This window comes from Dermacentor albipictus, unplaced genomic scaffold (genome assembly GCF_038994185.2).
Source record: "Dermacentor albipictus isolate Rhodes 1998 colony unplaced genomic scaffold, USDA_Dalb.pri_finalv2 scaffold_36, whole genome shotgun sequence".
Classification (NCBI taxonomy): domain Eukaryota; kingdom Metazoa; phylum Arthropoda; class Arachnida; order Ixodida; family Ixodidae; genus Dermacentor; species Dermacentor albipictus.
The window spans coordinates 1,359,734-1,387,011 of record NW_027225590.1 but is presented as its reverse complement, the minus strand read 5'-3'; the positions used below and the strand labels follow the sequence as shown (position 1 = coordinate 1,387,011).

Sequence of the window (27,278 nt, the reverse complement as noted above, 5' to 3'; positions counted from 1 at the left end):
TTTGCTTCTTGATCTTGATATAAAGAAGTCACCAGGCGTCGACGAAATACCTAATGCTTTTTTGGTAAGATGCGCCGAATGGTGCTCCAAATATTTTTGTGTTATTTATATTAAATCACTCATGTGCAGAAATTCCACGTGATTGGAAACATGCAAAAATAATTCTCATCCCTAAATCAGACGACCGTTCGGTGCTCTTCTCTTACCATCCTATCTCCCTACTTTGTACTTCTTCAAAACTGATAGAACACATAATATTTATGCACATCTCAGTCTTCATTGAAAGTAATGGCCTCTGCGACACGCGACAACACGGCTTCGGTTTTGGTAAATCCACCGTAACACAACTATTAGAAACAATGCATGAAATCGCGGCAGCACTAGACGGTCAAGGCCTAATTGCCAAATTGACATGGTATTCTTAGATTGTTAGAAAGCCCTCGACCGTGTGTCCCACCAAAAGTTATCAAAGTTAAAACCTATTCTAAAAAACGACCAACTACTTCACTGGATTGAGGCTTATCTGGGCAGGCGAGAGACAGTCGTTGTGGCTGATGCGAAATCAGACTTATCCGATGTGCAATCTGGAATCCCACAGGGATCAGTCTTGGGCCCTCTGATCTTATTAGTTTTTATCAATGATATAGTGAATAATATACCAGTTAAAATACGGCTGTTTGCAGATGACTGCATACTTTATTATTAAATTCACAGCGAGGCAGATCATACGATCCTAAATTAATCTTTATCAGCAATAGCGACATGGTGCTTAGAGTGGCAAATGAGCATTAACCTAAGAAAAACAGTATCAATAATTATTACATGCAAAAAGAAGCCGTTACCCTTTGTATACAGCATTAATGGCCATAACTTATCCTTTTTTACAGAATATAAATACCTTGGTGTAGTAATTACGTCGGACCTTAGGTGGAATAGCCATGTAGATCACATTAAAAAAGAAGCCATGAAGAAGCTTGGATACCTGAGGAGGACCTTGACTAAATCTGCAAGTAATATAAAATTACTAGCATACAAGACTTTCATCAGATCGTTGTCAGAGTATGCTACTCCTGTCTGGGACCCTTACACCCAAGTAAGGGTTGAAATGATACAGCTGAAATCAGTCAGGTTTATTTTTAATTCCTATCGCCGTCATACATCAGTTAGAGCTCTTTTATAGGAGGCGAACCTGGAAACCCTAGAGGTAAGGCGATATCGAGAGAGGCTCAAAATGTTATATTTAGTTAATCGGGAGCATGTAGAACTAGATAAAAAAAATGTATATTACACATTGTAGCCAGCACCCAACGCGTTCATCACATTCATTCAGGTTAGACAAGTATTCGCACCATACCACTTTCTTTAAGCAATCGTTTTCCCCCCGAACCATCCATGACTGGAACGCCCTGCCTAAAAACATTATTCAAAGCTCAACCTTATCATCCTTTGTGCACACTCTCGTTAATTTATGACCCGAAACATTGCCCACGATCTCTGTCCCATTCCATATACTATGTGATATAGATCATATCATGTTAAGGGCTTCCTTATTTTTTGTGTATAAGAAGCGTGCTGTATTGTAAAATTGCGTGTGTAAGCGTGCTGTATTGCAAAATTCCTTGATATCTTCCTTTCTGTCTCCCCCTTTTTTATTGTTGTTACTTCTTTTTTTTTTGCATTGTAACAAGATGACACTTTGCTTGTTTTCACCCTTTTTTTTCTTTTTTTTCTTTCTTGTGTTTCACATGTTATTAGGTTGTTAAACCATTTATGTATATCCCACTCCTGCCTAGGGCCTGTAAAACAGGCTGGCAGTACAAAATAAATAAATAAATAAATAAATATGCTAGCTGGCACAGTATCTTGGGACCAGGTTCTGAGCTCTTGAGGCAAAGAATTGGGGCTGCAGGCTGCAACTCTACTCTGTCTAGGTGCTTGTTCGTTTGCTCTTTCTCGTAGGTCTTCAAGCATGGTAAAGTTATAAAGACCTGTCATTACCCGATTCCAGTATTCGATGAGTTGTCTTTTTTGTGCACTGCTGGTAATTCATACCGTACAATACCTTGGACAAAAGTACAGCATCTGCGATTTTCCATAGTATCCACTTGTCCACCCTCCATGATTTCAAGATTATTCTTTTCACCAGGTGTAGAATTTGCATCCAGGCACGGCATGATTGTTTCACCCATGTGCTGGCTCTGCCGTCACGGTATTACACTAGCTGAGGATTTGTGGATGTTGACTTGCAGGTATATTTGTCCAGCTATGTGGAGCACATTGTGCAATCTTGGGTAGTTCTTGATTCGTCTTTTTTCCAACCTCGATGTAAACTGACTTATCGGAAAACGAGAGCCCAGACTGGCCATGAAAGTATGCAGTGTTATTGAGAGCTTTTTGCATCATTCTTGATTTCTGTATAAGATAGCTATACCATAGACTGTAGTACACCATAGACTGTAGTACTTCTTGTGTATGCCTGTGTTGTTGGTGTGGGTGGGCCTCCAACTCTCACCTGAAATTTTCTGTCTTTAAAAAAGTTACTGTTGAACTTAAGTGCTCTGCCAGAAATTTTCTTGCTCATCGTTCCTCTTATTAGAGTAGCATGAGGTACTGCTGTTGAAAGCCTCTTCACTCTCTTTATTCTTTCATAAGCGGTATTACACAATGCCCTGTTATAAAGTTTCTGCTGCTTATGGCCCACTCAAATCTGCCAGAAGGCACAACTCTTGAAAAAAGTTTTCTTTGTGCTGTGTGCATAATGTAGTATGAGCATTCATGTCATTACATTTATGCACATGTAGAACCAGCTTACTGACAAGTACTTGCTATGCCTGATCATGCTTATTTGTGCAGTACTGTTGAACAATACATATTGATGCAATGAATGTTTACACACTTGAAGTATCAGAAAGGATGCTTGTTTTACAATTGTGTCCTTTGCTTTCGATTGGTGTTAGATTTTGCATAAGCATGGCCCCCTATCCAATAGTATTTGGAAGTTTAAGGGTTCAGTAAATAATGATGAACTAAATTTATGTGCAAGCGCATTGCCTATGACTCCCATCGCAATGCCACTTTCATGGCTGGCAATTCAACCCCTCACTTTGTGTTAGCAGCAGAATGCTATAGCCACAGTGGCAGGTGAATAAATTGAAGAACAATTTTGTTGTCTACAGATTTGTTTTTTTTTTCTTGCCTCTATGTATACAGGCAAAAAAGTTCCAAGTTTTACCTATAGGTAAAACTTGGAATTTGTTTGTCATTGCAAAAAAGCAGTTTGTGGTCCTGTATTGAATAAACCACATATTATGTAAAGTTGATTCTATTAAAATACCAGAGTGATATGTTCTTGCAAGTAACATGGTATTTCATTACTTACAAAGGTAGTTATCACAGCGGATATTGTTATATGGGTTTACACCCTAATATATGTGATCACAAACTTACTAGGAACTGTTAATGGAAACATGTAAGGCATGGATGTTTCTGCACTCTCGATCAGCTGTGAACGTGCAAGAACCGTTTGTACTTAAAAGATTCAAAGACTCGCAGGAAGGGATGCAACTGGCTGACTTCACTGCACAGTTTTGATTTATTTTTCTTTAACGTGTCGTCTTCTACTGTTTCGTCTTTGCCTGCTTTTCGCACTGTTGCACGAGTTTTACTTGACGGGGCAGGAGGGTACGTTATCACTGTAGACACCCGCCGTATCAGCTTGCCTGCAATATTTGCCTGCCCATCCCGCGTGAAAACACCGGCGCGCACTCAGTTTCGTATTCAGGTGCCATCAAATTTAATTCCCGATTGTCGCATGCCGCATTCCCAGCTATCGCCACCAACCCTGTTGCGGTAAGCCTCTTCAGCTATCTTTTTTACAGCGCTTGCGGCGTAGTGCCGTTGGAAGCATACTGCACGCTTTTAGTAGGGGATAACCAGATTGCGCCGCCATTCCACCCGTTCCCTGCTGCAGGCGGTGCAGTGTGAGCGGCGTCACGTTTCGCTTAGGCATCATCCGACGTCGCTCGCCAGCTCGATTTCGTTTCGGTTTCCTGTCACCGCCCTAAAACACTACGCAATAGGAAACCAACGAAATGCACGTCAGGCTACCGGAGCCCACCAGTTTCAAGCGCGTCGGCGTCCTGGGCCGCAACTCGCGCAATGCTTTGCCTTACGTAAACGTGAACTACTGTTGGGTTTGTCATGTTTGTTCGTTACCTCGTATCATACGTTTTCCCGGTTAGTACGTTTTCTCCATGTCTTGTTCAAAAACGTATGAACGAGGTTCTCCTGTACGGCGCTCTTAGTATCTACGCTACCACTAAACCTTTCTGGAAAATTTTTTGGGTAATATATTCCTTGCAGATGCCAAGCTTGTTACAATGCATTTTTGAGGCTTCAATAGAAGCTGATACAGGGCCCCTTTAAAAGTTGCTGAAACTTTGGAACACAATTTTTACCATTGAACTAGGTGCTAGCAGATGCTGTCATCTCACAATGAGCTGCAGTGTGTGGGGTGGAAGGGTCCTTGATAAGTAAAATTAATTTGTGGGGTTTTACGTGCCAAAACCACGATTTGATTATGAGGCACACCGTTGTAGTGAAGTGACACAGATGTGAGGGTTTTGACGCATCAGCTCACCAAAGAGACGAAGATGAAGGGGGATGAGCTCCGGCAGGGGCAAGTCCAGATCTGCAGGTAGGATGACGACAAGAAGTAGCATTCGAACAACTAGGTTTATGAACTTGGCATTCACTTTAAGTTTACACTGTACAAATATTTACATACGAAACGATGTCATACCCGTCGTTGATGGCCTGCCTGACCAGCCTGGTCTCCCGTGGTGAAGTGGCACTGTGTGCTGCTGTCTCTTTGCTCTCCCAAAAACTATTCATACCATTCCTTAAATGAGCTTCTGCAGCATTCAAGGGACCTGCGGACCGGCGGGAAGTGCAGGCTTCTCCACCAATGGGTTATTTCGACCAATCAGGCAGGTCGACAGCATCCAATAAGAGCCAGAGTTTAAGAGGCCAAAAATGGTTGCATAAACACTCCACATACAAAATCAATTTTTGATGCTCGATAGAGCCGAGCGTGGGAAGAGGGCACGACACGTGCACTTAGTGACGTCAGGTGCGGCGGCAGCCAGGTGGGAGCACATGCCTGAGGCGCATCGCTGTCATTTCTGCACAAAGGCTTCTCCCTGCATCGAGGAGCCCACAACATTCGCGGAAAGAAAGAAAAGGGGCCCGCGGTAAACTCTTTTCACGACACCGTAGTGGGGGACTCTGTATTTTCACCACCAGGGGTTCTTTAACGTGCACCTAAATCTAAGTACACAGGTGTTTTCGCATTTGGCGGCCATCAAAACGGGACCGCCATGGCCGGTATTTGATCCCACGACCTCGTGCTTAGCAGCCCAACTTAATGAATATGGTGGTGCAGGTTCGGCGTGACATCCTGCTGGCACACTCTGTCCAAGCACGGGCCCTGGAGCACACCCTGGCCGCCCAGTGGCACCCGAGCCATGAAGAGCTACGACAGGCAAGCATCTACGAGCAAGAGGAGGCCTTGCGGACACAGCTGCTTGAGCACCACCAGCTGTGTGTTTGGTCACCCCCCTTGTAGTGGGCTTGAATGTAATGGACCATGTCCCACAATGCTAGCAAATGTAACCATTACTAGTTTGGTGAAGCCACTGAAACAGACACAGACCATGCTCAACTCTCCTCTCCTAGGGGACTGCAGTAAATCAATGTAGCACCTGTGTTCTTTGTGTCCTTTTTATTTGTGCTACATCATTGAATTAACGATCTCAAAGATATTCAGGTGTTCCCACCTTTGCTACTGGAATTGTTTTATCAATGGACTCTTTAATAAAGCCCAGGTAGCTGTACAATTTCGTTCCATAGCAGATTTGTTAAGTTATCCAGCAAAATCAGCTATAAGGCTAGCAGCTTTAATATATGCTGTTGTATATATACCAGGTGTTTCAGTGAACACTTTCAAAATTAAAAATAATATCCCTGTGGCAGATAGCAAAATTCTAGTCCATGAGCTGGTCTACTTGAAGAGGCAGACATCACTTGCACAAAGATTTGAAATGCATAATCGACTAACTAACAAAAACTCACAAATTAATTTCTGGACTAATTACCATATGGCAAATATTGTAATTTACGAATTCTAGTCGGGGAGGTCGCAAGGTGGATTCACTTGGAACGAATTCTCTGGATAATACCAGTTTCAAGATATTAGTTCCCGAACTTTGCGGAGAAATGCATTGGTGTTCTAGTTAGTTTTGTGTTTCAATGCATAAAACAATGTTTTGTTAAGAAAATAAGTGGAACAACAGTGCATTTGCACCGCACATTTGACGGCGCATATCTTGTAAACGGTGTCACCCACACAATTATTTTCAAGTGTATATGCCTTGCAGTCTCACCCGCTAGAATTTGTAAATTGCAGTGTCACATGATAAGTAGTTCCAAGCGTAAATAGTGAATTTTTTTTATTATTCGATTATGTGTTTTAGTTTATTGTGCATGTCCACCTCTTCGAGTAGACGAGCGCATGCACTGGAATTGTGCTACCTTCCACAGACAATATTTTTTTGAAATGTGAAAGTGTTCACTGAAACACCCTGTGGTATCTTTGATTTACTTATATAGTTGAACACTGCAAAGCCCACTATGGTTATTGTATCACTGGGGGACATAAAACATAGAAAATGAATATGCTATTTAAAAATCCATATGTCCCATATTCATATTCTTATATGATTATATGGAATCCCATATGCACTGATTTAAACCTATAGTCATAGGTTTAAATTTTTGATTCCCTTCAGTCATGGGTTGTATGGGTTTTTCTAATCGGGTAGGCTGTCAGCCACGATGCTCCTAACAAGGTTAATAGCGGCTAGTGGAATTTCGAAGTCCTTCATAGGCAGGGACATTTAGTAACTTGGGCATCTTAATCATGATGCATCTTAGTCATAATGAAATATTTCTTTTATCACTCTTGTAGGCAACATTTTGGCAAAGGCTGAGGCAGCTGTGGGCTCTTGTGAGTATTTATTCACCAGAACTCAAATTGCGGTGACGTGTCTCTCCTCGGCTAAGCTCATGGAGCACGAAGTAAAATAATCTGGCGTCCCTAAATTCAGCTTGGTGTCATGAGTGTCCAGTGACGTCGTCGGCATTTGGGATGACAGTCAAACCTCCTTGTAGTACTCGAGTTACAACTCATACTGTACTGATTATTTTTATTGGGTCATCCGAAGACGCACAACTTTACATTTTTTTAGCAACCATTAATTTGCTTTGTGCATGATGTTGATTGGACAGTGTCAGATGTGCAACATGATAGCGTTGTGAGACTTGGTTGATGCTTCATTGGCCCAAGACGCTTTATGCTCTAGAAGAACACCGGATCGGTGTCTGTCAGTCTTGGTGTGAGTAGAAATTAAAGACTAGCTCCCAAGTGGACAGTGTCTAGCCAAACATTTTAAAGAGAAACAAAGATTGCATTGGCATTCTGAAGTAACCAAAGGCCTGGTGTCAATTTTCTTTTTCATAAACAACAGCCAAAGCAAGCAAATAGGACTAATGCTGCAGCCTAAGCACAAAATTCAAATATGGCTTGCCCATTATTTTGTCCATGAATAACCAGCCTGTTCCCACCCGGTAAGTGCAGATTGAGCCACAAAAATGTGCTATGCTAAACTAACTTTGTGTTGCTTTTCAGTTCTGGAAGCAAATAGCACTAGAAAGTGTGACGGTACACTAAGACTGAAGACAGTGCATGCTGACTACCAGCTGAAAGGTTTATTTTGTGAAAGCGGCTTATAAACCTTAGAAGCAGAAGAAAAGAAGGAAGAAACAATTTTTTTGAAATGTCGCAGTTTTGCCTAAAAGGTAAATCATTATATACGAAGTAAGGGTAGTAGTTTTATCAGCTGTATAAAACTTGTAAACATTCGCTTACTAACTAAATTAACAAGCATGGTGTAACGCATGCACAGAAAAACATAAACACATCTCATTCCATGACTGCAGACACTTACTGTCAAAACGCTAGCATGAGGAAGCACGGTAGCAGCAGCAAGCAAATCAAGCGGCGAGAACACAGTGCACACGAAGCTATCCGCCCTTGGTGCATCTGGACTGTACGCATCACAGATTGCTTTCAGCGCAAGGCCTGCACTCGGCCATGCCATATAGAGTCACCGCAGGAGTAGAATGCTCCCCCTGGTGCCTTGCATGTGATGGAAGATGGCACGCTTCCTCCCCGCCTTCTTCCCTTGCACACACGAGGTCGAGCCACCATCCTCGGCTCACCCTCGCACGCTTTCACTCACACACACAGCGTACGGTGTGCGGCCATGGCATTATCACACTTGAACTTTATACAGAGCATCACGGTGATGACAGCAGTAGAAATATACCTGTAGTGTCCATATAGTTGTTATCACAATAAAAAGAAAAGATAGCTGACACAGTTTGAAGCACAACGCCCGATTTAATTGTCTCAGCATTCTACCTGTGGGGCTCAGCAATAGAAAAAATCGCTACCTTTCCATTAAGGCATGCGTTGAGCTTTTAATTTTGTCAGCTATCTTTTTTGTTTTCCTGTAGTTTTTTTTTTCCCATTCCCTTGTAAGGTTTATAAACCACATTTCGCAAAATAAACCTTTCAGCTGGTAATCAGTACTGTTTGCGTCCAAATCATGTACCAACTAGCTCACCTAGAGTGTAGAGGAGGGTTCAGCAGACAGGACAGCATGATGTGGTTGGAGGCACGCGGAGGTTTGGAGAAGCTACAGTGACTTTACTACAGCATGGTGCCATTCCTGAGAAGTGAATAGAATGGGGGTCTCAAGAATATGCGTTGCACATTGTATTGGAGCATGACTGGTCGAAGCTTGTTTAAGGCACGGATGGCAATAAAGGTGCTTATTCCTTCCAATATGATGCCCTTGGCCAGTGCATCCTTTCATCGCCCTCATTTTACTCCCGATGCAAAGGTCGGGCTGACCTGTCAGCTCTTCTATAAGAATAAATTTAACTTCCATTAATCACCCATTCCTCACATTTTACAAAATCATTTTCTTTCTGGTTGTCTATATCAAGTTTCCTGATCCTTGATTTTCTAGGTAATCAGCTGTATATGATCAACTTATTATATTGGTGTCTTGAGGAGCAGAGGCTTGAGGATGTCTCTGCAGCGATAAGATTCTGAGGCTGCTGCATTGCCTCTCTTTTTTAGAAGTTTTAAACATGTCACAAACTGTGGGGAAATCTATTCAAGGCCCCTGGTACAGTGCATGCTACAAGTGCATTCTCATTGCACAATTTCTTAGTGGGTCACATTGCTACATGAGTTCAATCCCCAGTGGTGCATTTTTTTTATTATCCTATCTATATGATATCGGATCCACGCAACTGTTACGTCAACACCAACGAATGCGCAGCTGTCCCTATGCCGACAGCATACTTATTGACATCTTTCTGTCATTTTGCTAGCACACCTCTAAAACAACCTAAAGACAACCTTCACATGCCACTATTGTATGCACTGCAGAACGAAGCTAGATTATATGTACAGTGCAGTCTACTTATAACAATATCGAGAAAGATGAAAAATATGATCGTTATAACCAATGATCGCTATATCTGGACTGCAATTATATATATATATAAAAAAAATGCGGAACATACCATTGCAGCTCGGAACTCGAATTCGCTACTTGCTCTAAAGAATAGATGATGTAGAAAGTGGGCTGTCAAAAACAAACTTTATTTGTAGTGCCAATGACTGTGTCAAGGGTTAGGCGCACTGAAATAGTCCGAAATCTGCACTTGCTTTTGCAGCAGCTTCAGCTTCACAACCTCGGTGTGCATGGGTTCCAGCTGCTGCGTGAACACTGGCGGCAATCCTTTAGCATACGTAAAATCAATTAAGGAGTCGATCGACGACAGTGCACTTTGCGTGGACATCAAGGTCGAAGTCAAGGAGCCACTGTCAATCTCATTGTCACTGTCGCTGCTGCCATCGCCACCATCGCACAACTTTGCGGTCTGTCGAGACAGCACATCTTTGGCGATCGCCTCGTCGGTGACCTCATCGCAGAACGAGGCAGCACTGTCTGCAGTCAAAAACTCCTCCATCGACGCACCACCTGTGTCACCAGTAGGAACGGGCTCCCAGAGCTCGGTTATATCAATGGCTTCTACCGTGTTGGTCTCAGTGGGTTGGAGAAGTTCGTCCCGACGCACAAAGCCTGCCTTTTTGAAGCAGTTGTATATGGTTGACTGCTGTACTTCATACCATGCACCATAAAATTAAACGAAGCGCACGGCTTTCAAAAGGCTGATCTTCAGGTCAGGGGGCCCATATGCATGACCCGATGTGCCAGGAGCTGCGCGGTCAATGGCTAAAATTAGCCACTCCAGCATACGCCGCCGATACAGGACTTTAAAGTTGGCGATCACGCCGGCGTCCAATGGCTGCAGGCCTGCCGTAATATTCGGAGGCAGAAACATCAAATCGACAGGTGTTAGCTTCGGGCTAACACTGTGTGCTCTACAGTTGTCAAGTAGCAACACTACTTTTCTTTCTTGGCCTTCAATTATACTGTCGAACTTGAGCAGCCATTCTTCGAACAGGTCGCGGGTCATCTACGCCTTCTTATTGCTGCGATAGTGGATCAGGATGTGCCGACTCCTAAAGCACGTTGGCTTCTTTGATCGCCCGATCATGAAAGGCTTGAGAAAATGGCTCCCGTCCATGCTAACGCGCAGCAACATGGTCACCCTAAGTTTCGAGTGCTTCCCGCCGGGGCATCGATCTCCTTTAAGAGCGTGAGTCTTCAGTGGCAACATTTGAAAAAACGGAGCAGTTTCGTCGCAAGTATATATGTCCTTCTCCGCATAGCACTCTGGCACGCCGGACAGCTTTGTCTGCAGCCACTGCTGCTTTGCCTGTGTGTCCAAAGACACACAACTAGATTGCGCAAAACGCGTTGTTCCACCTTGCATCGCTTCGTTCCTGGTCGTGCTATTTGCGCATACACATTCGTCACACGCGCAACTAAATTGCTCTTTGCACACACCAAGCGCGTCACACACACACAACTTCAATTGCCGTAAAACGCGCTGTTCCACCTTGTATCGCTTCGTTCGTGGTCGTGCTGCTTGCGTGCACGCACAATGAACCGCCTACCCGGCTACTCCGGCTAGTTGGCACAAACAATACTACCGCGCACTATCATCGCTATGGTATATTTATTTTATTTCAGAATACTGCCGGCTTCCATTTGGAAGCCCAGGCAGGAGTGGTACATCACGTGATTTCAAACTTTTTCCTCAAGGGGATAAAAAAAATAAGAAGAGTAAAAAAAAACAGTCCAATAGGCAAAGTAAACATATGCAAATACACAAAAGAAATACGATGATGCCGTCACATTGCTGCCAATAGGAAAGGCGTAATAAATGAGTCATCAGAATTTGTAACAAGGAAAGGTACAGTGAATGCATGACATTACAAGCACGTCTGTACTGCAGATAAGAAGGAATCTGGAGTGGCTAAGTTGACCACGCTTTGCGGAAGAGCGTTCCATTCGCGAATTGTCTTGGGCAGGAAGGAATAAAGATATGCCTTTGTTCTAGCGCGCGGCAATAATATTGTTTGATTGTGCTTACCTCTGGTCAGTCGCGATTTGTTAAAATGCATGTAGTTGTCAAATCTCATTTTAGTGTGGTTGTTAATTCAACAAAATAAATTATATGAACCAAGCCGCACCGAAAAACTATACTACTGTTTACGAGAACAAAGGATTCGAGCACCTAAAGTAAGAACTAATTACGGAAAACAAAGTGCTGCGTACCAGACACATCATGTTTTGAATATTCTTGCAGATAGATTGAACTTTACAGATAGTAGTGCTGCATTTAAAAAACAAGCAAAGAACTTATTAATTACCACATGTATACAGTATAAACATTAACCTGTGAATTTTCATGCCTCGACCAATGCTTAAATCATTCAAGAATTAGTATTTTGAGTGTTTCCATGTAGAATGTAATTTCATCGTATCCTCATGCATTCTTAGTTTCAAATTTCTTGAATTTATTTTGTGTAGCTATATATTATGGCGTGCGCGCGACCTCTTCTGTATGATCATTTAGAGATGTTATGTAAATTTTTCTCTTGTTCATGTGATTTGTTATGTGTACTCTTGCAAGTAGCTAGTTGTCCATTTTCCTGAAACTGATGTACTGCAATCTTTTTTTTTTTTTACTCTTTTGAACTCGAAGCGTGTGAGCTGTCACGAACTGCGGAGGGACAGGGACCTTTGTCAGGCTTGATTGCCTTTAGCCCCTGCCCCTGCAGTGAGCTTTGTATGCTGCTTACTGTAAATAAAAACACTTACTTACTTAAAAACTATGTTATACATTGCTTGTAGACGGTGCATTTTGCGACGAGTTTCTAGTGTCTGGAGCCCAGATCGCAACCTTAAAGAGGTGACTGAAATGCGCCAATTGTAAGCATTGTAGATAAATCTAAGAGCTTTTTCTTGTACTCTTTCGATAATGTCTATACCAGCCTTTGTGTGAGGGTCCCAGACTATATCGGAATACTCGAGTGTTGGCCTAATAATTGCCTTATATGCAGTTAATTTGGTAGCACTAGTGCAGTTTTTTAAACGGTGCTTTAATAACCATAACTTTTTCATTGCTGCCGCAGAAACATACCTAACGTGAGCGGTATAGCTCATCTTGGTATCAATTGTAATTGCAAGATATGTTAATTCCTCTGCCTGTTTAATGTCCATATTATTTATCGTGTAAGTGCAAATTAGCGGATTTTTTTACGTGTAATAACCATGTGCGCGCATTTCGAGATGTTTAGGGTCATATGCCACTGGATACACCAGTCGTGTATTGCTATTAGATAGTCAGTTAAGCTAGATTGGTCATCCACAGATTGGATGCTCGAGTAAACAATACAATCGTCCGCAAAAAAGCGACACCGCACGGAAAATTTGCAAGCCAGGTCATTTAGGTAGATAAGAAAAAGAAGTGGCCCTAAAACCGAGCCCTGTGGAACGCCCGAAAGTACAGAGGCGAGCGATGAATTCGAAGCACCTATGCTGACAAATTGTTTTCGGTGCGTCAAGTACGAATCAAGCCAACGCAAAATTTGTTCGTTGCGTATGATGCTGTTTAGTTGTATCATCATTTTTTTGTGTGAAACCCGATCGAAGGCTTTCTCGAAATCTAAAAAAAGAATGTCTACCTGCCCACCTTGATCCAAGATTGCCAGTATTTCGTTGGTCATGTGAAGTAACTGCGTAGTGGTAGAAAAGCCACGCCTGAATCCGTACTGACTCTCACTAAAGAAGTCATTATTTTCTAAAAAGGAACTTAAATGCTTAGAAATAAAGTGTTCCATAACTTTAGAAGCGGTGCAGAGTAGGGAGATAGGTCTGTAATTTTCTACATTAAGCTTGTCTCCCTTTTTGTGGACTGGGACTACTTTGGCGACTTTCCAGTCGTTAGGCAGATCCCCTTCGTTTAAACTTACGTTAAATATTATGAACAGGTATTTCGCGGACCATTCGGCGTACCGATTAAGAAAAGCGTTAGGTATGTCGTCAGGACCTGCAGATTTTTTTGGATCTAAGTTTAGCAGTGACGAAAATATGCCTTCCTCAGATATGACAAGATCTGGAAGCTTGAGACCAACGCCATGAGTATCATCTTTCTGGGTGGGTTCACGTAAAAATACTGACGAAAAAAACGTGTTAAAAGCTTCCGCAATGCGCTGAGTGTCGGTAACTTCGACATCATTCAGTTTTATCTTGTCTACAAGACTGTTCCGCTTCGATATATGCATCCAAAACTTCCTTGGGTTATTTTTTAAAAAGTTGCGCATTCTGACATTACAGAAATGGTATTTACTTAATTTTAATTCGGATCTAAGATCTTCTCGGAGGGACGCCAAAACAGAGTGGCTTGACCGACAGCATGTTAAACGTTTTAATCGACGCTTTAAGTGCAGGATATTACGAGTAATCCACGGGTTTTTTCGGTTGACTTTCTTCCGCTTTTTAGGAACGTACTTTTTGATGCATTCGTGCACGGCGCTCTTAAAGTGCAGCCACAGCTCATTGACACCTTGGAAACCTTGTCTTTGTTTTGGGGAAAAAGTGTCAAAATCTTGTTCTAAGTAGTCGAGAATGCTTTCGTCTTCGGCGTTAATGAAATCTAAGAATTCTTTCATAGGTTCGCGCGATCGTGCTAACGCAAAGTTACATTTTAAGAGGATAATCTTGTGATCGGATATTCCGGGTAAAACTTCCACGGAAGGGCCCTTTTCAAGAATGGCTTGAGAAACAAAAGCAAGGTGAAGTGTGGTGCTGGAACTGGAAGTGACACGTGTCGGTATCTGCACAAGCTGTGCGAGATTAAAGCAGTACGCAGTTTCAAGCATCATTTCAGACTGTGCGCAAGGCGGTAGTGAGCTCAGTTGTTCCCAGTTTATTGTGGGCAGATTAAAATCGCCGCACATTACAATCTTGTTGTAGCGTTTGGTGTTTATTTGAAGAAATTCATGCAGTGACTGGAGCAACGAAACATCGGCGCTAGGAGGCCTGTAGACTACACCGACTAGTAGGCTGCATTCACACAAATGAACAAGAATCCAGACCTTTTCTACGCTCGTCTCGTGAGGAATAATAGTGAAGTCTATTCCCTTTTTTAAGATAATTGCTACGCCACCCCCTCTTGAGCCACGATCCCTCCTGACCATAATGTGAGAGCTTGGTACTATGTCAGCATCCGAGATGTTTTCGCTTAGCCAAGTTTCAGTTAGGAGTGTTACGTCCGGACGAAAGGCCAAAATTAAACTTTCTAGTTCTACAGTTTTATTCGTTATACTCCTAGCATTAGCACATAGCATGGTGAGCTCTCGTGGAGGCAGGAGCATGCCCAATGATTTCTTGTTCTGTTTGCGCTTTGATATGTTGCTCGTTCTGTTTACGACGCCTGGTCACTTGTCATTCATAGGGACTGCCTTATTGAGTGTATCGTCCCACCTGTGCAGCTTGCCGTTAATTCTTACCTTGTCGTAAGTTAAAACCACTTTGTCGTGATTGTTCCTGTTTTGCTTTGTGCATTCCCACAACCTTTTTCTTAATAACTGAACACGAGGTGAAAAATCCTCAGAAATACTGAAAGGGGTCCCTTTGAGACGGCCACAGTTACTGAGAATCTTTATCTTGTCCCGCCCATCAACTAGTTTAAGTATGACTGGGCGGCACTTGTTTTCGCATGGCCTCCCAAGCCTATGTATACGCTCTATTTTAACATTAGGAATTTGTAGCACGTCATCAAGGAATTTCTTAGAAACTTCCTGTTCTAACGTCTGATGTTGCTCACCCTTTCTTTCCTGTAGCCCATAAAGAATTAAATTGTTCCGTCTGCTTCTGTTCTCTAATTCGTCCACTTTAAGATTGAGATGATCGACGGTTGTTTGTATTTTATCAACTTTACACGTGTATTCAGCGACAGTGACTGCGACATCATCAATTTCTTATCAATAGAATTCAATTTATCTTCAAGCCGCTGGCTTGAAGAGCTCATGGTTGCCTTGATCTCGCGTATTTCATGCATTATGTTTTAAGCATTTCATCCGTAGACGGCCCCGGATTTGATTCAATATCCCCGCAACATGAGATAATATCAACAAAACACAAATACACATTCGTCAACATTGCGAGCAGCGGCCATGGGCACGGCAAAATGAGCAGACAAGGGTCGTTACTACGGTAGCTGTGAATTTGACGATAGTCGCTCACCTGGATGAAAAACAAGAGCGGATTGTTCAGATGCATTGTCCCGATACTTTCGCCATGCCCACTGAACGGTTGCTGTTCCTTGGCTGCTTTTATGTAGCCCAGCAGAGGTGATGTAGACGATAGGGGCGCTTCCTGTCTTTCGAACCACGTCGTCGTTGTGCGCAGGCCCCGCGCGCGCGCGCATGGGGACTAGGGCGTTTCAGGAGCTAGGTGCGTTTTTTACACGACACCTAGGGACCTACGCTCCCCTAGAGTGAAAAGTTACCTAGATATATAGTTCCCGTTGGTGCCGCGGGGGCGGTGCTGCAGTCGACCGGCTGCACAGGAGAGCGAATGTAAATGCGCGTCCCGGACCCCTGTGAGGAAGCTCCACCAAGCCAAGGCCGGGAAGCTCTCGCCAATACTGCGCAGAGGCACGAAGGTGAGGCTTCAGAATGCGACTGCGTGGTCCCCAAAAGCGAAGGTCGTTGGTGAAACTGCTCCACGTTCCTATTTGGTACGAACGCAAGATCACCGTCTTCTGCGGCGCAACCGCCGACATCTGCTTAGGACGGGTGAACAGCATAGCGGTGAAACTGAAGACGACTGCGAGGAGATTCCACCTTGTGAAAGCTCCCATGCGCCAGCGCCTGCAGCACCAGCTGAACAAACAGCGCAAGCCTCCGAGGTGTCATCTCTAGAAACAGCCGTAGGATCAATGCTACCAGCAAGTGACGGCGATCCTTCGCCTGGCATCCAACCGACGCATGCTACTAGACGGTCGACTCGTGTCGTCCGGCCTCCCCAGAAGCTTCATTATGATGAACATTTTCAGCAAGTATCATAAGCTTTGGCAAATACTTATATGTATCTAAGTCTCTTTTGTTTGTTGCCCGAGGGAGGATGTATCGGACACGTGTACTGACTACATCAGCGCAGATGCGCATCGGTGATGCGCAGTGTGTACAGCGCGCTGCATTCATGTCTTTATAAGAGCACGCTCGCAATAAACCTTCGCACTTTCCTGCACTGATCATGCTGCTTTAAGCGTCGTCTCCCTTGGCACGTTACAGTTCAGACCACCGCAACTGCCACTGCCAAATGAAGACTAGTGCCTTGCAGTGGTTCTGTATGGTTTGTCCTGGAAGCAGACCACGCAGACGCAGGCGGTCGTCATGAGCCCTACATAGGTGGCGCTGCACAGCTGATATGGGCTTTTTTCATTATTAACCTAGGTAGGATATTAGGCAGTATAGTAGCAAGAGCTTGAAGGCACAACCCACCGCCCCGTTCCTAAGGGGACGCGCATAATATCCATCCATCCATCCGGGCTCACGTGAAGATAGCCACGGAAGCACGCAGAAATGACCCTGGGAAGAGATTGCAGAAGAAATAGACGTTGTTCAGACCGCCGCCGCTGCCACTGCCAAATGAAGACTGCTGCCTTGCAGCGGTTCTTTATAGTTTGTCCCGCAAACAGACCACGCTGGCGCAGCCGGTGTTCATGAGGCCTACACTATGTTGCTTGCGCAGTTCACGTGGGCGCACGTCAAGATAGCCAGTGAAGCATGCAGAAATCAACCTGAGAACAGATTGCAGGAGATTTAGATGTTGTTGAGACCACCGCAACTGCCACTGCCAAATGAAGACTGGTGCCTTGCAGCGGTTGTTTATAATTTGGCCTGAAGCAGACCACGCAGATGCAGCCGGTCGAGACGAGCTCCACACTAAGTGGAGCTGCACAGTTGATATGGGCGGACGTGAATATAGCCTCGGAAGCACACAGAAATCAGCCTGCGAACAGATTGCAGGAGATTGAGACCCTGTTCAGATCGCCCCATCTGCCGCTGTCAAATGACTGGTGCCTTGCAGCGGTTCTTTATAGTTTGTCTCGGAAGCAGACCACGCTGGCGCAGCCGGTCTTGACGAGGCCCACACTAGGTTGTTTGCGCAGTTCACATGTGTGCACATCAAGATAGCCACTGAAGCTCGCAGAAATCAACCTGGGAACAAATTGCAGGAGAATTCGATCTTGTTGAGACCACCGCAACTGCACTGCCAAATGAAGACTGGTGCCTTGAAGCGGTTGATTATAATTTGCCCTGAAGCAGACTACGCAGATGCAGCCGGTCGAGACTAGCTCCACACTAAGTGGCCCTGCGCAGTTGATATGGGCGCACGTGAATATAGCCACTGAAGCACGCAGAAATCAGCCTGTGAACAGATTGCAGAGTCATTATACGTTGTTCAGACCACCGCAACGGCCACTGCCAAAAAAAGACTGGTGCCTTGCAGCGGTTCTGTATAGTTTGTCCCGGAAGCAGACCACGCAGACGCAGCCGTTCGAGACGAGCTCCACACTAGGCGTGGCTGCACAGTTGATATGGGCGCACGTGAAAAACACCACGGAAGCACGCAGAGATGAGCCTGGGAAGAGATTGCAGAAGAATTAGACATTGTTCAGACCGCCGCCACTGCCACTGCCAAATAAAGACTGCTGCGTTGCAGTGGTTCTTTATAGTATGTCCCGGAAGCAGACCATGCTGGCGCAGCCAGCCGTGACGAGGCCCACACTAGGTTGCTTCCGCAGTTCACATGGACGCACGTCAAGATAGCCACTGAAGCACGCACAAGTCAGCCTGGCAACTGATTGCTGGAGATTTAGACCTTGTTGACACAACCGCAACGACCACTGCCAAATGAAGACTTGTGCCTTGCAACGGTTCTGTATGGTTTGTCCCGTAAGCAGACCACGCAGACGCAGGCGGTCGTCACGAGCCCCACAGTAGGTGGCACTGCACAGTGGATATTGGCGCACGTGAAGATAGCCATGGAGGCCCGCAGAAATCGGCCTGGGAATAGATTGCTGGAGAATTAGACGTTGTTCAGACCGCCGCCACTGCCACTGGCAAATGAAGACTGTGGGCTTGCAGCGTTTCCTTATAGTTTGTACCGCAAGTAGACCACGCTGGCGCAGCCAGTCGTCACGAGGCCCACACAAGGTTGCCTGCGCAGTTCACATGGGCGCACGTCAAGATAGCCACTGAAGCATGCATAAATCAACCTTGCAACAGATCGCAAGAAAATGAGACGTTGTTCAAACCACCGCAACTGTCTTTGATAAAGGAAGACTGGTGCCTTGCAGGGGTTGTTTAGAATTTGATTTGAAGCAGACCATGCAGACGCAGCTGGGCGAGACAAGCTGCACACTAAGTGGGGCTGCACAGTTGATATGAGCGGACTTGAAAATAGCCACGGAAGCAGGCAGAAATGAATATGCGAAAAGATTGCAGGAGAATTAGACGTTGTATAGACCACCGCAACTGCCACTGCAAATGAAGACTGCTGCCTTGCAGCGGTTCTGTATAGTTTGTCCCGGAAGCAGACCACGCAGACGCAGCCGATTCGGGGCATGCGCACACTAGGTTGCTTGCGCAGTTCACATAGGCGCACGAGAAGCTGGGCACTGAAGCACGCAGAAATCAGCCTGGCAACTCATTGCAGGAGATTTAGACCTTGTTCAGACCACCGCAACGGCCACTGCCAAATGAAGACTGGTGCCTTGCAGCGGTTCTCTATTGTTTATCCCGGAAGGAGACCACGCAGATGCAGGCGGTAGTCATGAGCCCCACATTAGGCGGCGCTGCACAGTTGAGGTGGGCTCACGTAAAGCTAGCCACGGTAGCACGCAGAAATCAGCCTGGGAACTGATTGCAGCATAATTAGACGTTGTTAAGACCGCCGCAACTGCCGCTGTCAAATGAAGACTGGTGCCTTGTTGCGGCTCTTTATAGTTTGTCTCGGTTGCGGCTCTTTATAGTTTGTCTCGGCAGGAGATCACGCAGACGCAGCCGGACGTGACGAGCCCCAAACTAGGTGTGTGCGCAGTTTATGCGGCCGCACGTGAAGATAGCCATGGAAGCATGCAGAAATCAGCCCGGGAAACGATTGCAGGAGAATTAGACGTTGTTAAGACTACTGAAACTGCCACTGCAAATGAAGACTGCTGCCTTGGAGCGGTTCTGTATAGTTTGTCCCGGGAGCACACCACGCAGACGCAGCCGGTCGTGACGACCTCGACACTTCGTGGGGCTCCACAGTTTATATGAGCGCATGGGAAAATAGCCATGGAAGCACGCAGAAATGAGCCTGGGCAAAGATTGCAGGTAATTAGACGTTGTTCAGACCACCGCGACGGCCACTGCCAAAAGAAGACTGGTGCGTTGTAGCGGTTCTGTATAGTTTGTCCCGGCAGCAGACCACGCAGACGCAGCCGGTCGAGACGAGCTCCACACTTGGTGGAGCTGCAGAGTTGATATGGGCGCACGTGAAAATAGCCACGGAAGCACGCAGAAATGAGCATGGAAGAGATCGTAGAAGAATAACACGTTGTTCAGACCACCGCAACCACCGCTGCCAAATGAAGACTGCTGCCTTGCAGTGGTTCTGTGGGGTTTGTCCCCGATGCAGACGACGCAAACGCAGGCTGTTGTCAAGAGCCCCACACTAGGTGGCGCTCCACAGTTGATATGGGTAGTGTTCCTGTATATGCTCCCGCAGGGAGCATATCCCTGCGGGAGCAGATACAGGAACACTAGATATGGGCGCTCGTGAAGATGTCACGGTAGCACGCAGAAATCAGCCTGGGAACAGATTGCAGCATGATTAGACGTTGTGAACACCGCCGCAACGGCCGCTGCCAAATGAAGACTGCTGCCTTGCAGCGGTTCTTTATAGTATGTCCCGGCCCGGAAGCAGACCACGCTGGCGCAGCCAGTCCTCACGAGGTCCACACTAGGTTGCTTGCGCAGTTCACATCGGCGCACGTCAAGATAGCCTCTGAAGCATGTATAAATCAACCTTGCAACAGATTGCAAGAGAATTAGACGTTCAAACCACCGCAACTGTCTTTGATAAATGGAGACTGGTGCCTTGCAGTGGTTGTTTATAATTTGCCTTGAAGCAGACCACGCAGCGCAGCTGGGCGAGACGAGCTGCACACTAAGTGGTATGCACAGTTGATATGGGCGGGTGTGAAAATAGCCACGGAAGCAGGCAGAAATGAATCTGGGAAAAGATCGCAGGAGAATTAGACGTTGTTTAGACCACCGCAACTGCCACTGCAAATGAAGACTGCTGCCTTGCAGCGGTTCTGTATAGTTTGTCCTAGAAGCAGACCACGCAGACGCCGCTGATCGTGACAAGCCCACACTAGGTTGCTTGCGCAGTTCACATAGGCGCACGTGAAGCTGGGCGCTGAAGTGCGCAGAAATCATCCTGGCAACTCATTGCAGGAGATTTAGACCTTGTTCAGACGACCGTAACGGCCACTGCTAAATAAAGACTGGTGCCTTGCAGCGGTTCTCTATTGTTCATCCCGGAAGGAGACCACGCAGACGAAGGCGGTCGTCACCAGCCCTACACTAGGTGGCGCTGCACACTTGAGATGGGCTCACGTAAAACAAGCCACGGTAGCACGCAGAAATCAGCCTGGGAACAGATTGCAGAATAATTAGATGTTAAGACCGCCGCAACTGCCGCTGTCAAATGAAGACTGGTGCCTTGTTGCGGTTCTTTATAGTTTGTCTCGGCAGCAGATCACGCAGACGCAGCCGGTCGTGACGAGCCCCAAACTAGGTGGCGCTGCGCAGTTAGGCGGCCGTACGTGAACATATCCGCGGATGCACGCAGAAATAAACCTGGGAAAAGGTTGCAGAAGAATTAGAGGTTGTTCAGATTACCATAACTGCCACTGCTAAATGAATACTGCTGCCTTGCAGCGGTTCTCTATAGTTTGTCCCGGAAGGAGACCACGCATACGCAGCCGGTCGTGACAAGCCCCACACTAGGTGGCGCCTCGCAGTTCATATTGGCGCACGTGAAGATTTGCACTGAAGCACGCAGAAATTAGCCTGGGAACAAATTGCAGTACAATTAGACGTTGCTGAGACCACCGCAACTTCCACAGCCAAATGAAGACTGGTGCCTTGCAGCGGTTGTTTATAATTTGCCCTGAAGCAGACCACGCAGATGCAGCCGGTCTAGACGAGCTCCACGCTAAGTGGGGTGGCACGGTTGATATGGACGGACGTGAATATAGCCTCGGAAGCACACAAAAATCAGCCTGGGAACAGATTGCAGGAGAATTAGATATTGCTCAGACCACCGCAACAACCATTGCCAAATGAAGACTGCTGCCTTGCAGCGGTTCTGTGTGGTTTGTCCCCGAAGCAGACGACGCAAACGCAGGCTGTTGTCAAGAGCCCCAGACTAGGTGGCGCTGCACAGTTGATATGGGCGCTCGTGAAGATGTCACGGAAGCACGCAGAAATGAGCCTGGGAAGAGATTGCAGAAGAAATGGATGTTGTTCTGACCACCGCAACTGCCACTGCCAAATGAAGACTGGCGTCTTGCAGTGGTTCTTTATAATTTTTCCTGAAGTAGACCACGCAGAAGCAGCCGGTCGTGACGAGCCCCACACTAGGTGCGCTACGCAGTTCATGCGGGCGCACGTAAATATAGCCACGGTAGCACGCAGAAATCAGCCTGGGAACAGATTGCATCATAATAAGACGTTGTGAACACCGCCGCAACGGCCGCTGTCAAATGAAGACTAGTGACTTGCAGCGGTTCTTTATAGTTTGTCTCGGCAGCAGACCATGCAGACGCAGTGGGTCGTGACAAGCCCCATGCTAGGTGTCGCTGCGCAGGTTATGCAGCTGCACGTGAACATATTCCACGGAAACACGCGGAAATCAGCCTTGGAAAAGATTGCAGAAGAATTAGAGGTTGTTCAGATTACCATAACTGCCACTGCTAAATGAAGACTGCTGCCTTGCAGCGGTTCTGTATAGTTTGTCCCGGAAGGAGACCACGCAGACGCAGCCGGTCGTGACGAACCACACAGTAGGTGGCGCCTCGCAGTTGATTTGCGCACACGGGAAGATAACCACGGAAGCGCGCAAAAATGAGCTTGCGAGGAGATTGCAGAAGAAATAGACGTTGTTCAGACCGCCGCCACTGCCACTGCTAAACTTAGACTCCTGCCTAGCAGCGGTTCTTTATAGTTTGTCCCGGAAGCAGACCACGCTGGCGCAGCCAGTCGTCACGAGGAGCACACTAGGTTGCTAGCGCAGTTCACATGGGCACACGTCAAGATGGCCACTGAAGCATGGAGAAATGAACCTCGGAGCAGATTGCAGTACAATTAGACGTTGCTGAGACCACCGCAACTTCCACAGCCAAATGAAGACTGGTGCCTTGCAGCGGTTGTTTATAATTTGCCCTGAAGCAGACCACGCAGATGCAGCCGGTCTAGACGAGCTCCACGCTAAGTGGGGTGGCACGGTTGATATGGACGGACGTGAATATAGCCTCGGAAGCACACAAAAATCAGCCTGGGAACAGATTGCAGGAGAATTAGATATTGCTCAGACCACCGCAACAACCATTGCCAAATGAAGACTGGTGCCTTGCAGCGGTTCTGTATGGTTTGTCTCGGAAGCAGGCCATGCTGACGAAGGCGTTCGTCATGAGCCCCACCCTAGCTGGCGCCGCAAAATTAATATTGTCACGTGGTCGTGACGTTGAATAACACAGTAGCAGTACTGTGAACGACAAAACTAACTTTTATTGGGCGAACCTGTGCCCACAAAACAGGCTACACTTATAGCGCAACGATAGCGGCGAACACGCTCGGCGATCGTCGAAAATCTGATCAGCGGGTCAAGCGCGTCGGCTTTTATACAGCAATCATCGAATGTTCCAGATTAAACGTTGGGACCCGCATGCCTTCTAAAATGTTCTACACCATTCGTGTCAAGTGATGAAATCAGATAACACAACGTTCGGCGACAGCAGACAGCGGATAGAAGCATCGATAACTTTCCAGAAACTTCGGACACATGCAGGCGCGTCCCGCGCTGTGCGATAACATTTGTTAGGCGACAATACTTGTCGCCCGATAAAGACAAGTACACGTGTCAATACCCCCCTCTTAAAAAGCATCGACCCGATGCTGCAAACAAACGAAAGTAATAAGTAAGCACTCATAGCAAAGAAAAAAAAAACAAAATAAGGAAAGTTCGTTAGCGTGCGTAAAATGGTTTAAGACGCACCACGTGGACCACTTCAGGTCGTGCGCGACGTCGCTGTGAATGCGAAATGCCGTCTGGCACGACCTCATAGTCCAGAGCGCCAATACGTCGGATGACCTTGTAGGGTCCGAAATAGCGTCGGAGTAGTTTCTCACTGAGTCCTCGTCGGCGTATCGGTGTCCAAACCCAAACACGGTCGCCGGGCTGGTACTCAACAAAGCGTCGTCGGAGGTTGTAGTGTCGGCTGTCAGTCCTCTGTTGGTTCTTGATCCGTAGGCGGGCGAGCTGTCGGGCTTCTTCGGCGCGCTGGAGATAGCTAGCGACGTCAACATTCTCTTCGTCAGTGACGTGGGGCAGCATGGCGTCGAGCGTCGTCGTCGGGTTCCTGCCGTAAACCAGCTTAAACGGCGTGATCTGTGTTGTTTCTTGCACCGCCGTGTTGTAAGCGAATGTTACGTACGGCAGGACGGCATCCCAGGTCTTGTGTTCGACGTCGACGTACATCGCTAGCATGTCGGCGAGGGTCTTATTCAGCCGCTCCGTAAGACCATTCGTCTGCGGGTGGTAGGCCGTGGTCCTCCTGTGCCTTGTCTGACTGTATTTCAGAATGGCTTGGGTGAGCTCTGCTGTAAAGGCCGTTCCTCTGTCGGTGATGAGGACTTCTGGGGCGCCGTGTCGAAGCAGGATGTTTTCGACAAAGAATTTTGCCACTTCGGCTGCGCTACCTTTCGGCAGTGCTTTAGTTTCAGCGAAGCGGGTAAGGTAGTCTGTCGCCACGACGATCCACTTATTTCCGGTTGTTGACGTCGGAAAGGGTCCCAGCAAGTCCATCCCGATCTGCTGGAATGGTCGGCAAGGAGGCTCGATTGGCTGTAGTAATCCGGCTGGCCTTGTTGGCGGTGTCTTGCGTCGCTGACAGTCTCGGCATGTTCTGACATAACGGGCGACGTCGGCGGTCAGGCGCGGCCAATAATACTTTTCTTGTATCCTCGATAGTGTCCGGGAAAAACCGAGCGGTCGGATCGTCATGTAGGGCGTGCAATACTTCTGGACGAAGTCCTGACGGGACAACAAGAAGGTAGTTGGCGCGGACTGGTGAAAAGTTCTTCTTCACGAGGAGATTGTTTCGAAGCGTGAAGGAAGATAGTCCGCGCTTAAATGCCCTGGGGACAACGTCGGTGTGCCCTTCCAAATATTCCACCAGGCCTTTTAGCTCCGGGTCTGCCCGTTGCTGCTCAGCGAAGTCTTCCGCGCTTATCATGCCAAGGAAGGCGTCGTCATCTTCGTCATCTTGCGGCGGCGGGTCAATGGGGGCGCGTGATAGGCAATCGGCATCGGAGTGTTTTCGTCCGGACTTGTAGGTTACAGTGATGTCGTATTCTTGTAGTCTGAGGCTCCACCGCGCCAGTCGTCCTGAAGGATCCTTTATACTCGCTAGCCAACACAACGCGTGATGGTCACTGACGACTTTGAATGGCCTGCCATAAAGATAAGGGCGAAATTTAGCTGTAGCCCAAAAGATGGCGAGGCATTCCTTTTCGGTCGTAGAATAGTTGCCTTCCGCTTTTGACAGCGACCGGCTAGCGTAAGCTATCACCTGTTCGACTCCGTTTCTCCTCTGGACTAGAACGGCACCGAGGCCTAGGCTACTGGCGTCAGTATGGATTTCTGTATCGGCGTACTCGTCGAAGTGCGCAAGTACAGGCGGCAACTGCATGCGTCGTTTGAGTTCTTCAAATGCGTCGGCCTGCGGCGTTTCCCACTTGAACTCAACATCACATTTAGTTAGACGTGTCAACGGCTCGGCGATGCGTGAAAAGTCCTTGACAAAGCGCCTGTAGTAGGCACACATGCCAAGGAATCTACGCACTGCCTTCTTGTCGGTGGGCTGCGGGAACTTTGCGATGGCAGCTGTTTTCTGGGGGTCGGGGCGTACTCCGGATTTACTGATGACGTGGCCTAGGAACAGAAGCTCGTCGTAAGCGAAGCGGCATTTTTCTGGCTTCAGAGTGAGCCCTGATGACTTGATGGCCTCTAGTACTGTCGTAAGCCGCCTAAGGTGATCGTCGAAATTTTCGGCGAAGACGACGACGTCATCCAAGTAAACAAGGCAGGTCTGCCACTTCAATCCTGCTAACACCGTGTCCATGACGCGCTGGAAAGTTGCAGGTGCCGAGCAGAGTCCGAATGGCATGACCTTGAACTCGTAGAGGCCGTCTGGCGTGATGAAGGCGGTCTTTTCGCGATCTCTCTCGTCGACTTCTATTTGCCAGTAGCCAGACTTGAGATCCATCGACGAGAAGTACTTAGCGTTGCAGAGCCGATCCAATGCGTCGTCTATCCGTGGAAGGGGATATACGTCCTTCTTCGTGATCTTGTTCAGACGACGATAATCGACGCAGAAACGTAGGGTTCCGTCCTTTTTCTTCACCAGGACAACAGGGGATGCCCACGGGCTTTTCGACGGCTGGGTGATGTCGTCGCGCAGCATTTCGTCGACTTGTTCTCTTATAGCTTCGCGTTCTCGCAGCGAAACTCGGTAAGGGCTTTGGCGGAGTGGTCGAGCGTACTCCTCGGTGATTATGCGATGCTTGGCGACTGGTGTTTGTCGAATCCTCGATGTCGTCGAAAAGCAGCCTTTGTATCGTCGGAGCAGACTGCTGAGCTGCTGTTGCTTAATCACTGGGAGACTTGGATTAATGTCGTAGTCTGGTTCGGGAACCATGGTCGTCGGGGTAGATGCGGCGGAATCCGAGAGGACAAACGCATTACCGGTTTCCACAATTTCCTCGATGTACGCGATCGTCGTGCCCTTGTTGATGTGCTTGAACTCCTGGCTGAAGTTTGTCAGCAACACTTCAGTTTTCCCTCCATGCAGTCGAGCGATCCCTCTTGCGACGCAAATTTCACGGTCTAGCAGGAGTCGTTGGTCGCCTTCGATGACACCTTCTACGTCAGCGGGTATTTCGGTGCCGACCGAAATAACAATGCTGGAGCGGAGCGGGATGCTCACTTGGTCTTCGAGCACACTCAAGGCGTGGTTACTACGAGGGCTCTCCGGCGGTATCGCTTTATCTTCCGACAGCGTTATTGACTTCGACTTCAGGTCGATGACTGCGCCGTGTTGGTTCAGGAAGTCCATACCGAGAATGACGTCTCGTGAACACTGTTGGAGGATAACGAAGGTGGCAGGGCAAGTCCGGTCATGAACGGTAATTCTTGCCGTGCAGACTCCAGACGGCGTGATGAGGTGTCCTCCAGCGGTTCGAATTTGAGGGCCTTCCCACGTAGTCTTAACTTTCTTCAACTGCGCGGCGATGTGTCCACTCATGACGGAGT

The 27,278-nt window shown here is 47.0% G+C and overlaps 1 protein-coding gene and 1 long non-coding RNA gene across 3 annotated transcripts in view; one reads left to right on the top strand and one right to left on the bottom strand.

The window, feature by feature from the left end:
- The window catches only part of LOC139052812 (transcriptional adapter 1-like), a 324,652-nt gene extending 317,101 nt beyond the window's left edge, over nt 1-7,551 (top strand). For both annotated transcript variants that reach the window (XM_070529947.1, XM_070529948.1), the window contains exon 10: nt 5,444-7,551. In XM_070529947.1, coding sequence (XP_070386048.1) covers nt 5,444-5,626 — 183 coding nt within the window. In that variant the 3' untranslated portion in view covers nt 5,627-7,551. The remainder of the gene's footprint in view (nt 1-5,443) is intronic.
- LOC139052813 (uncharacterized) overlaps nt 1-12,790 on the bottom strand; it is a 28,815-nt gene extending 16,025 nt beyond the window's left edge. Inside the window, exons 1-2 of the long non-coding RNA XR_011510075.1 lie at nt 8,748-12,790; nt 4,640-4,690 (exon numbers count right to left, since the gene is read on the bottom strand). This is a non-coding gene — a long non-coding RNA (uncharacterized lncRNA). The remainder of the gene's footprint in view (nt 1-4,639; nt 4,691-8,747) is intronic.
- Nucleotides 12,791-27,278: the final 14,488 nt, after the last annotated feature.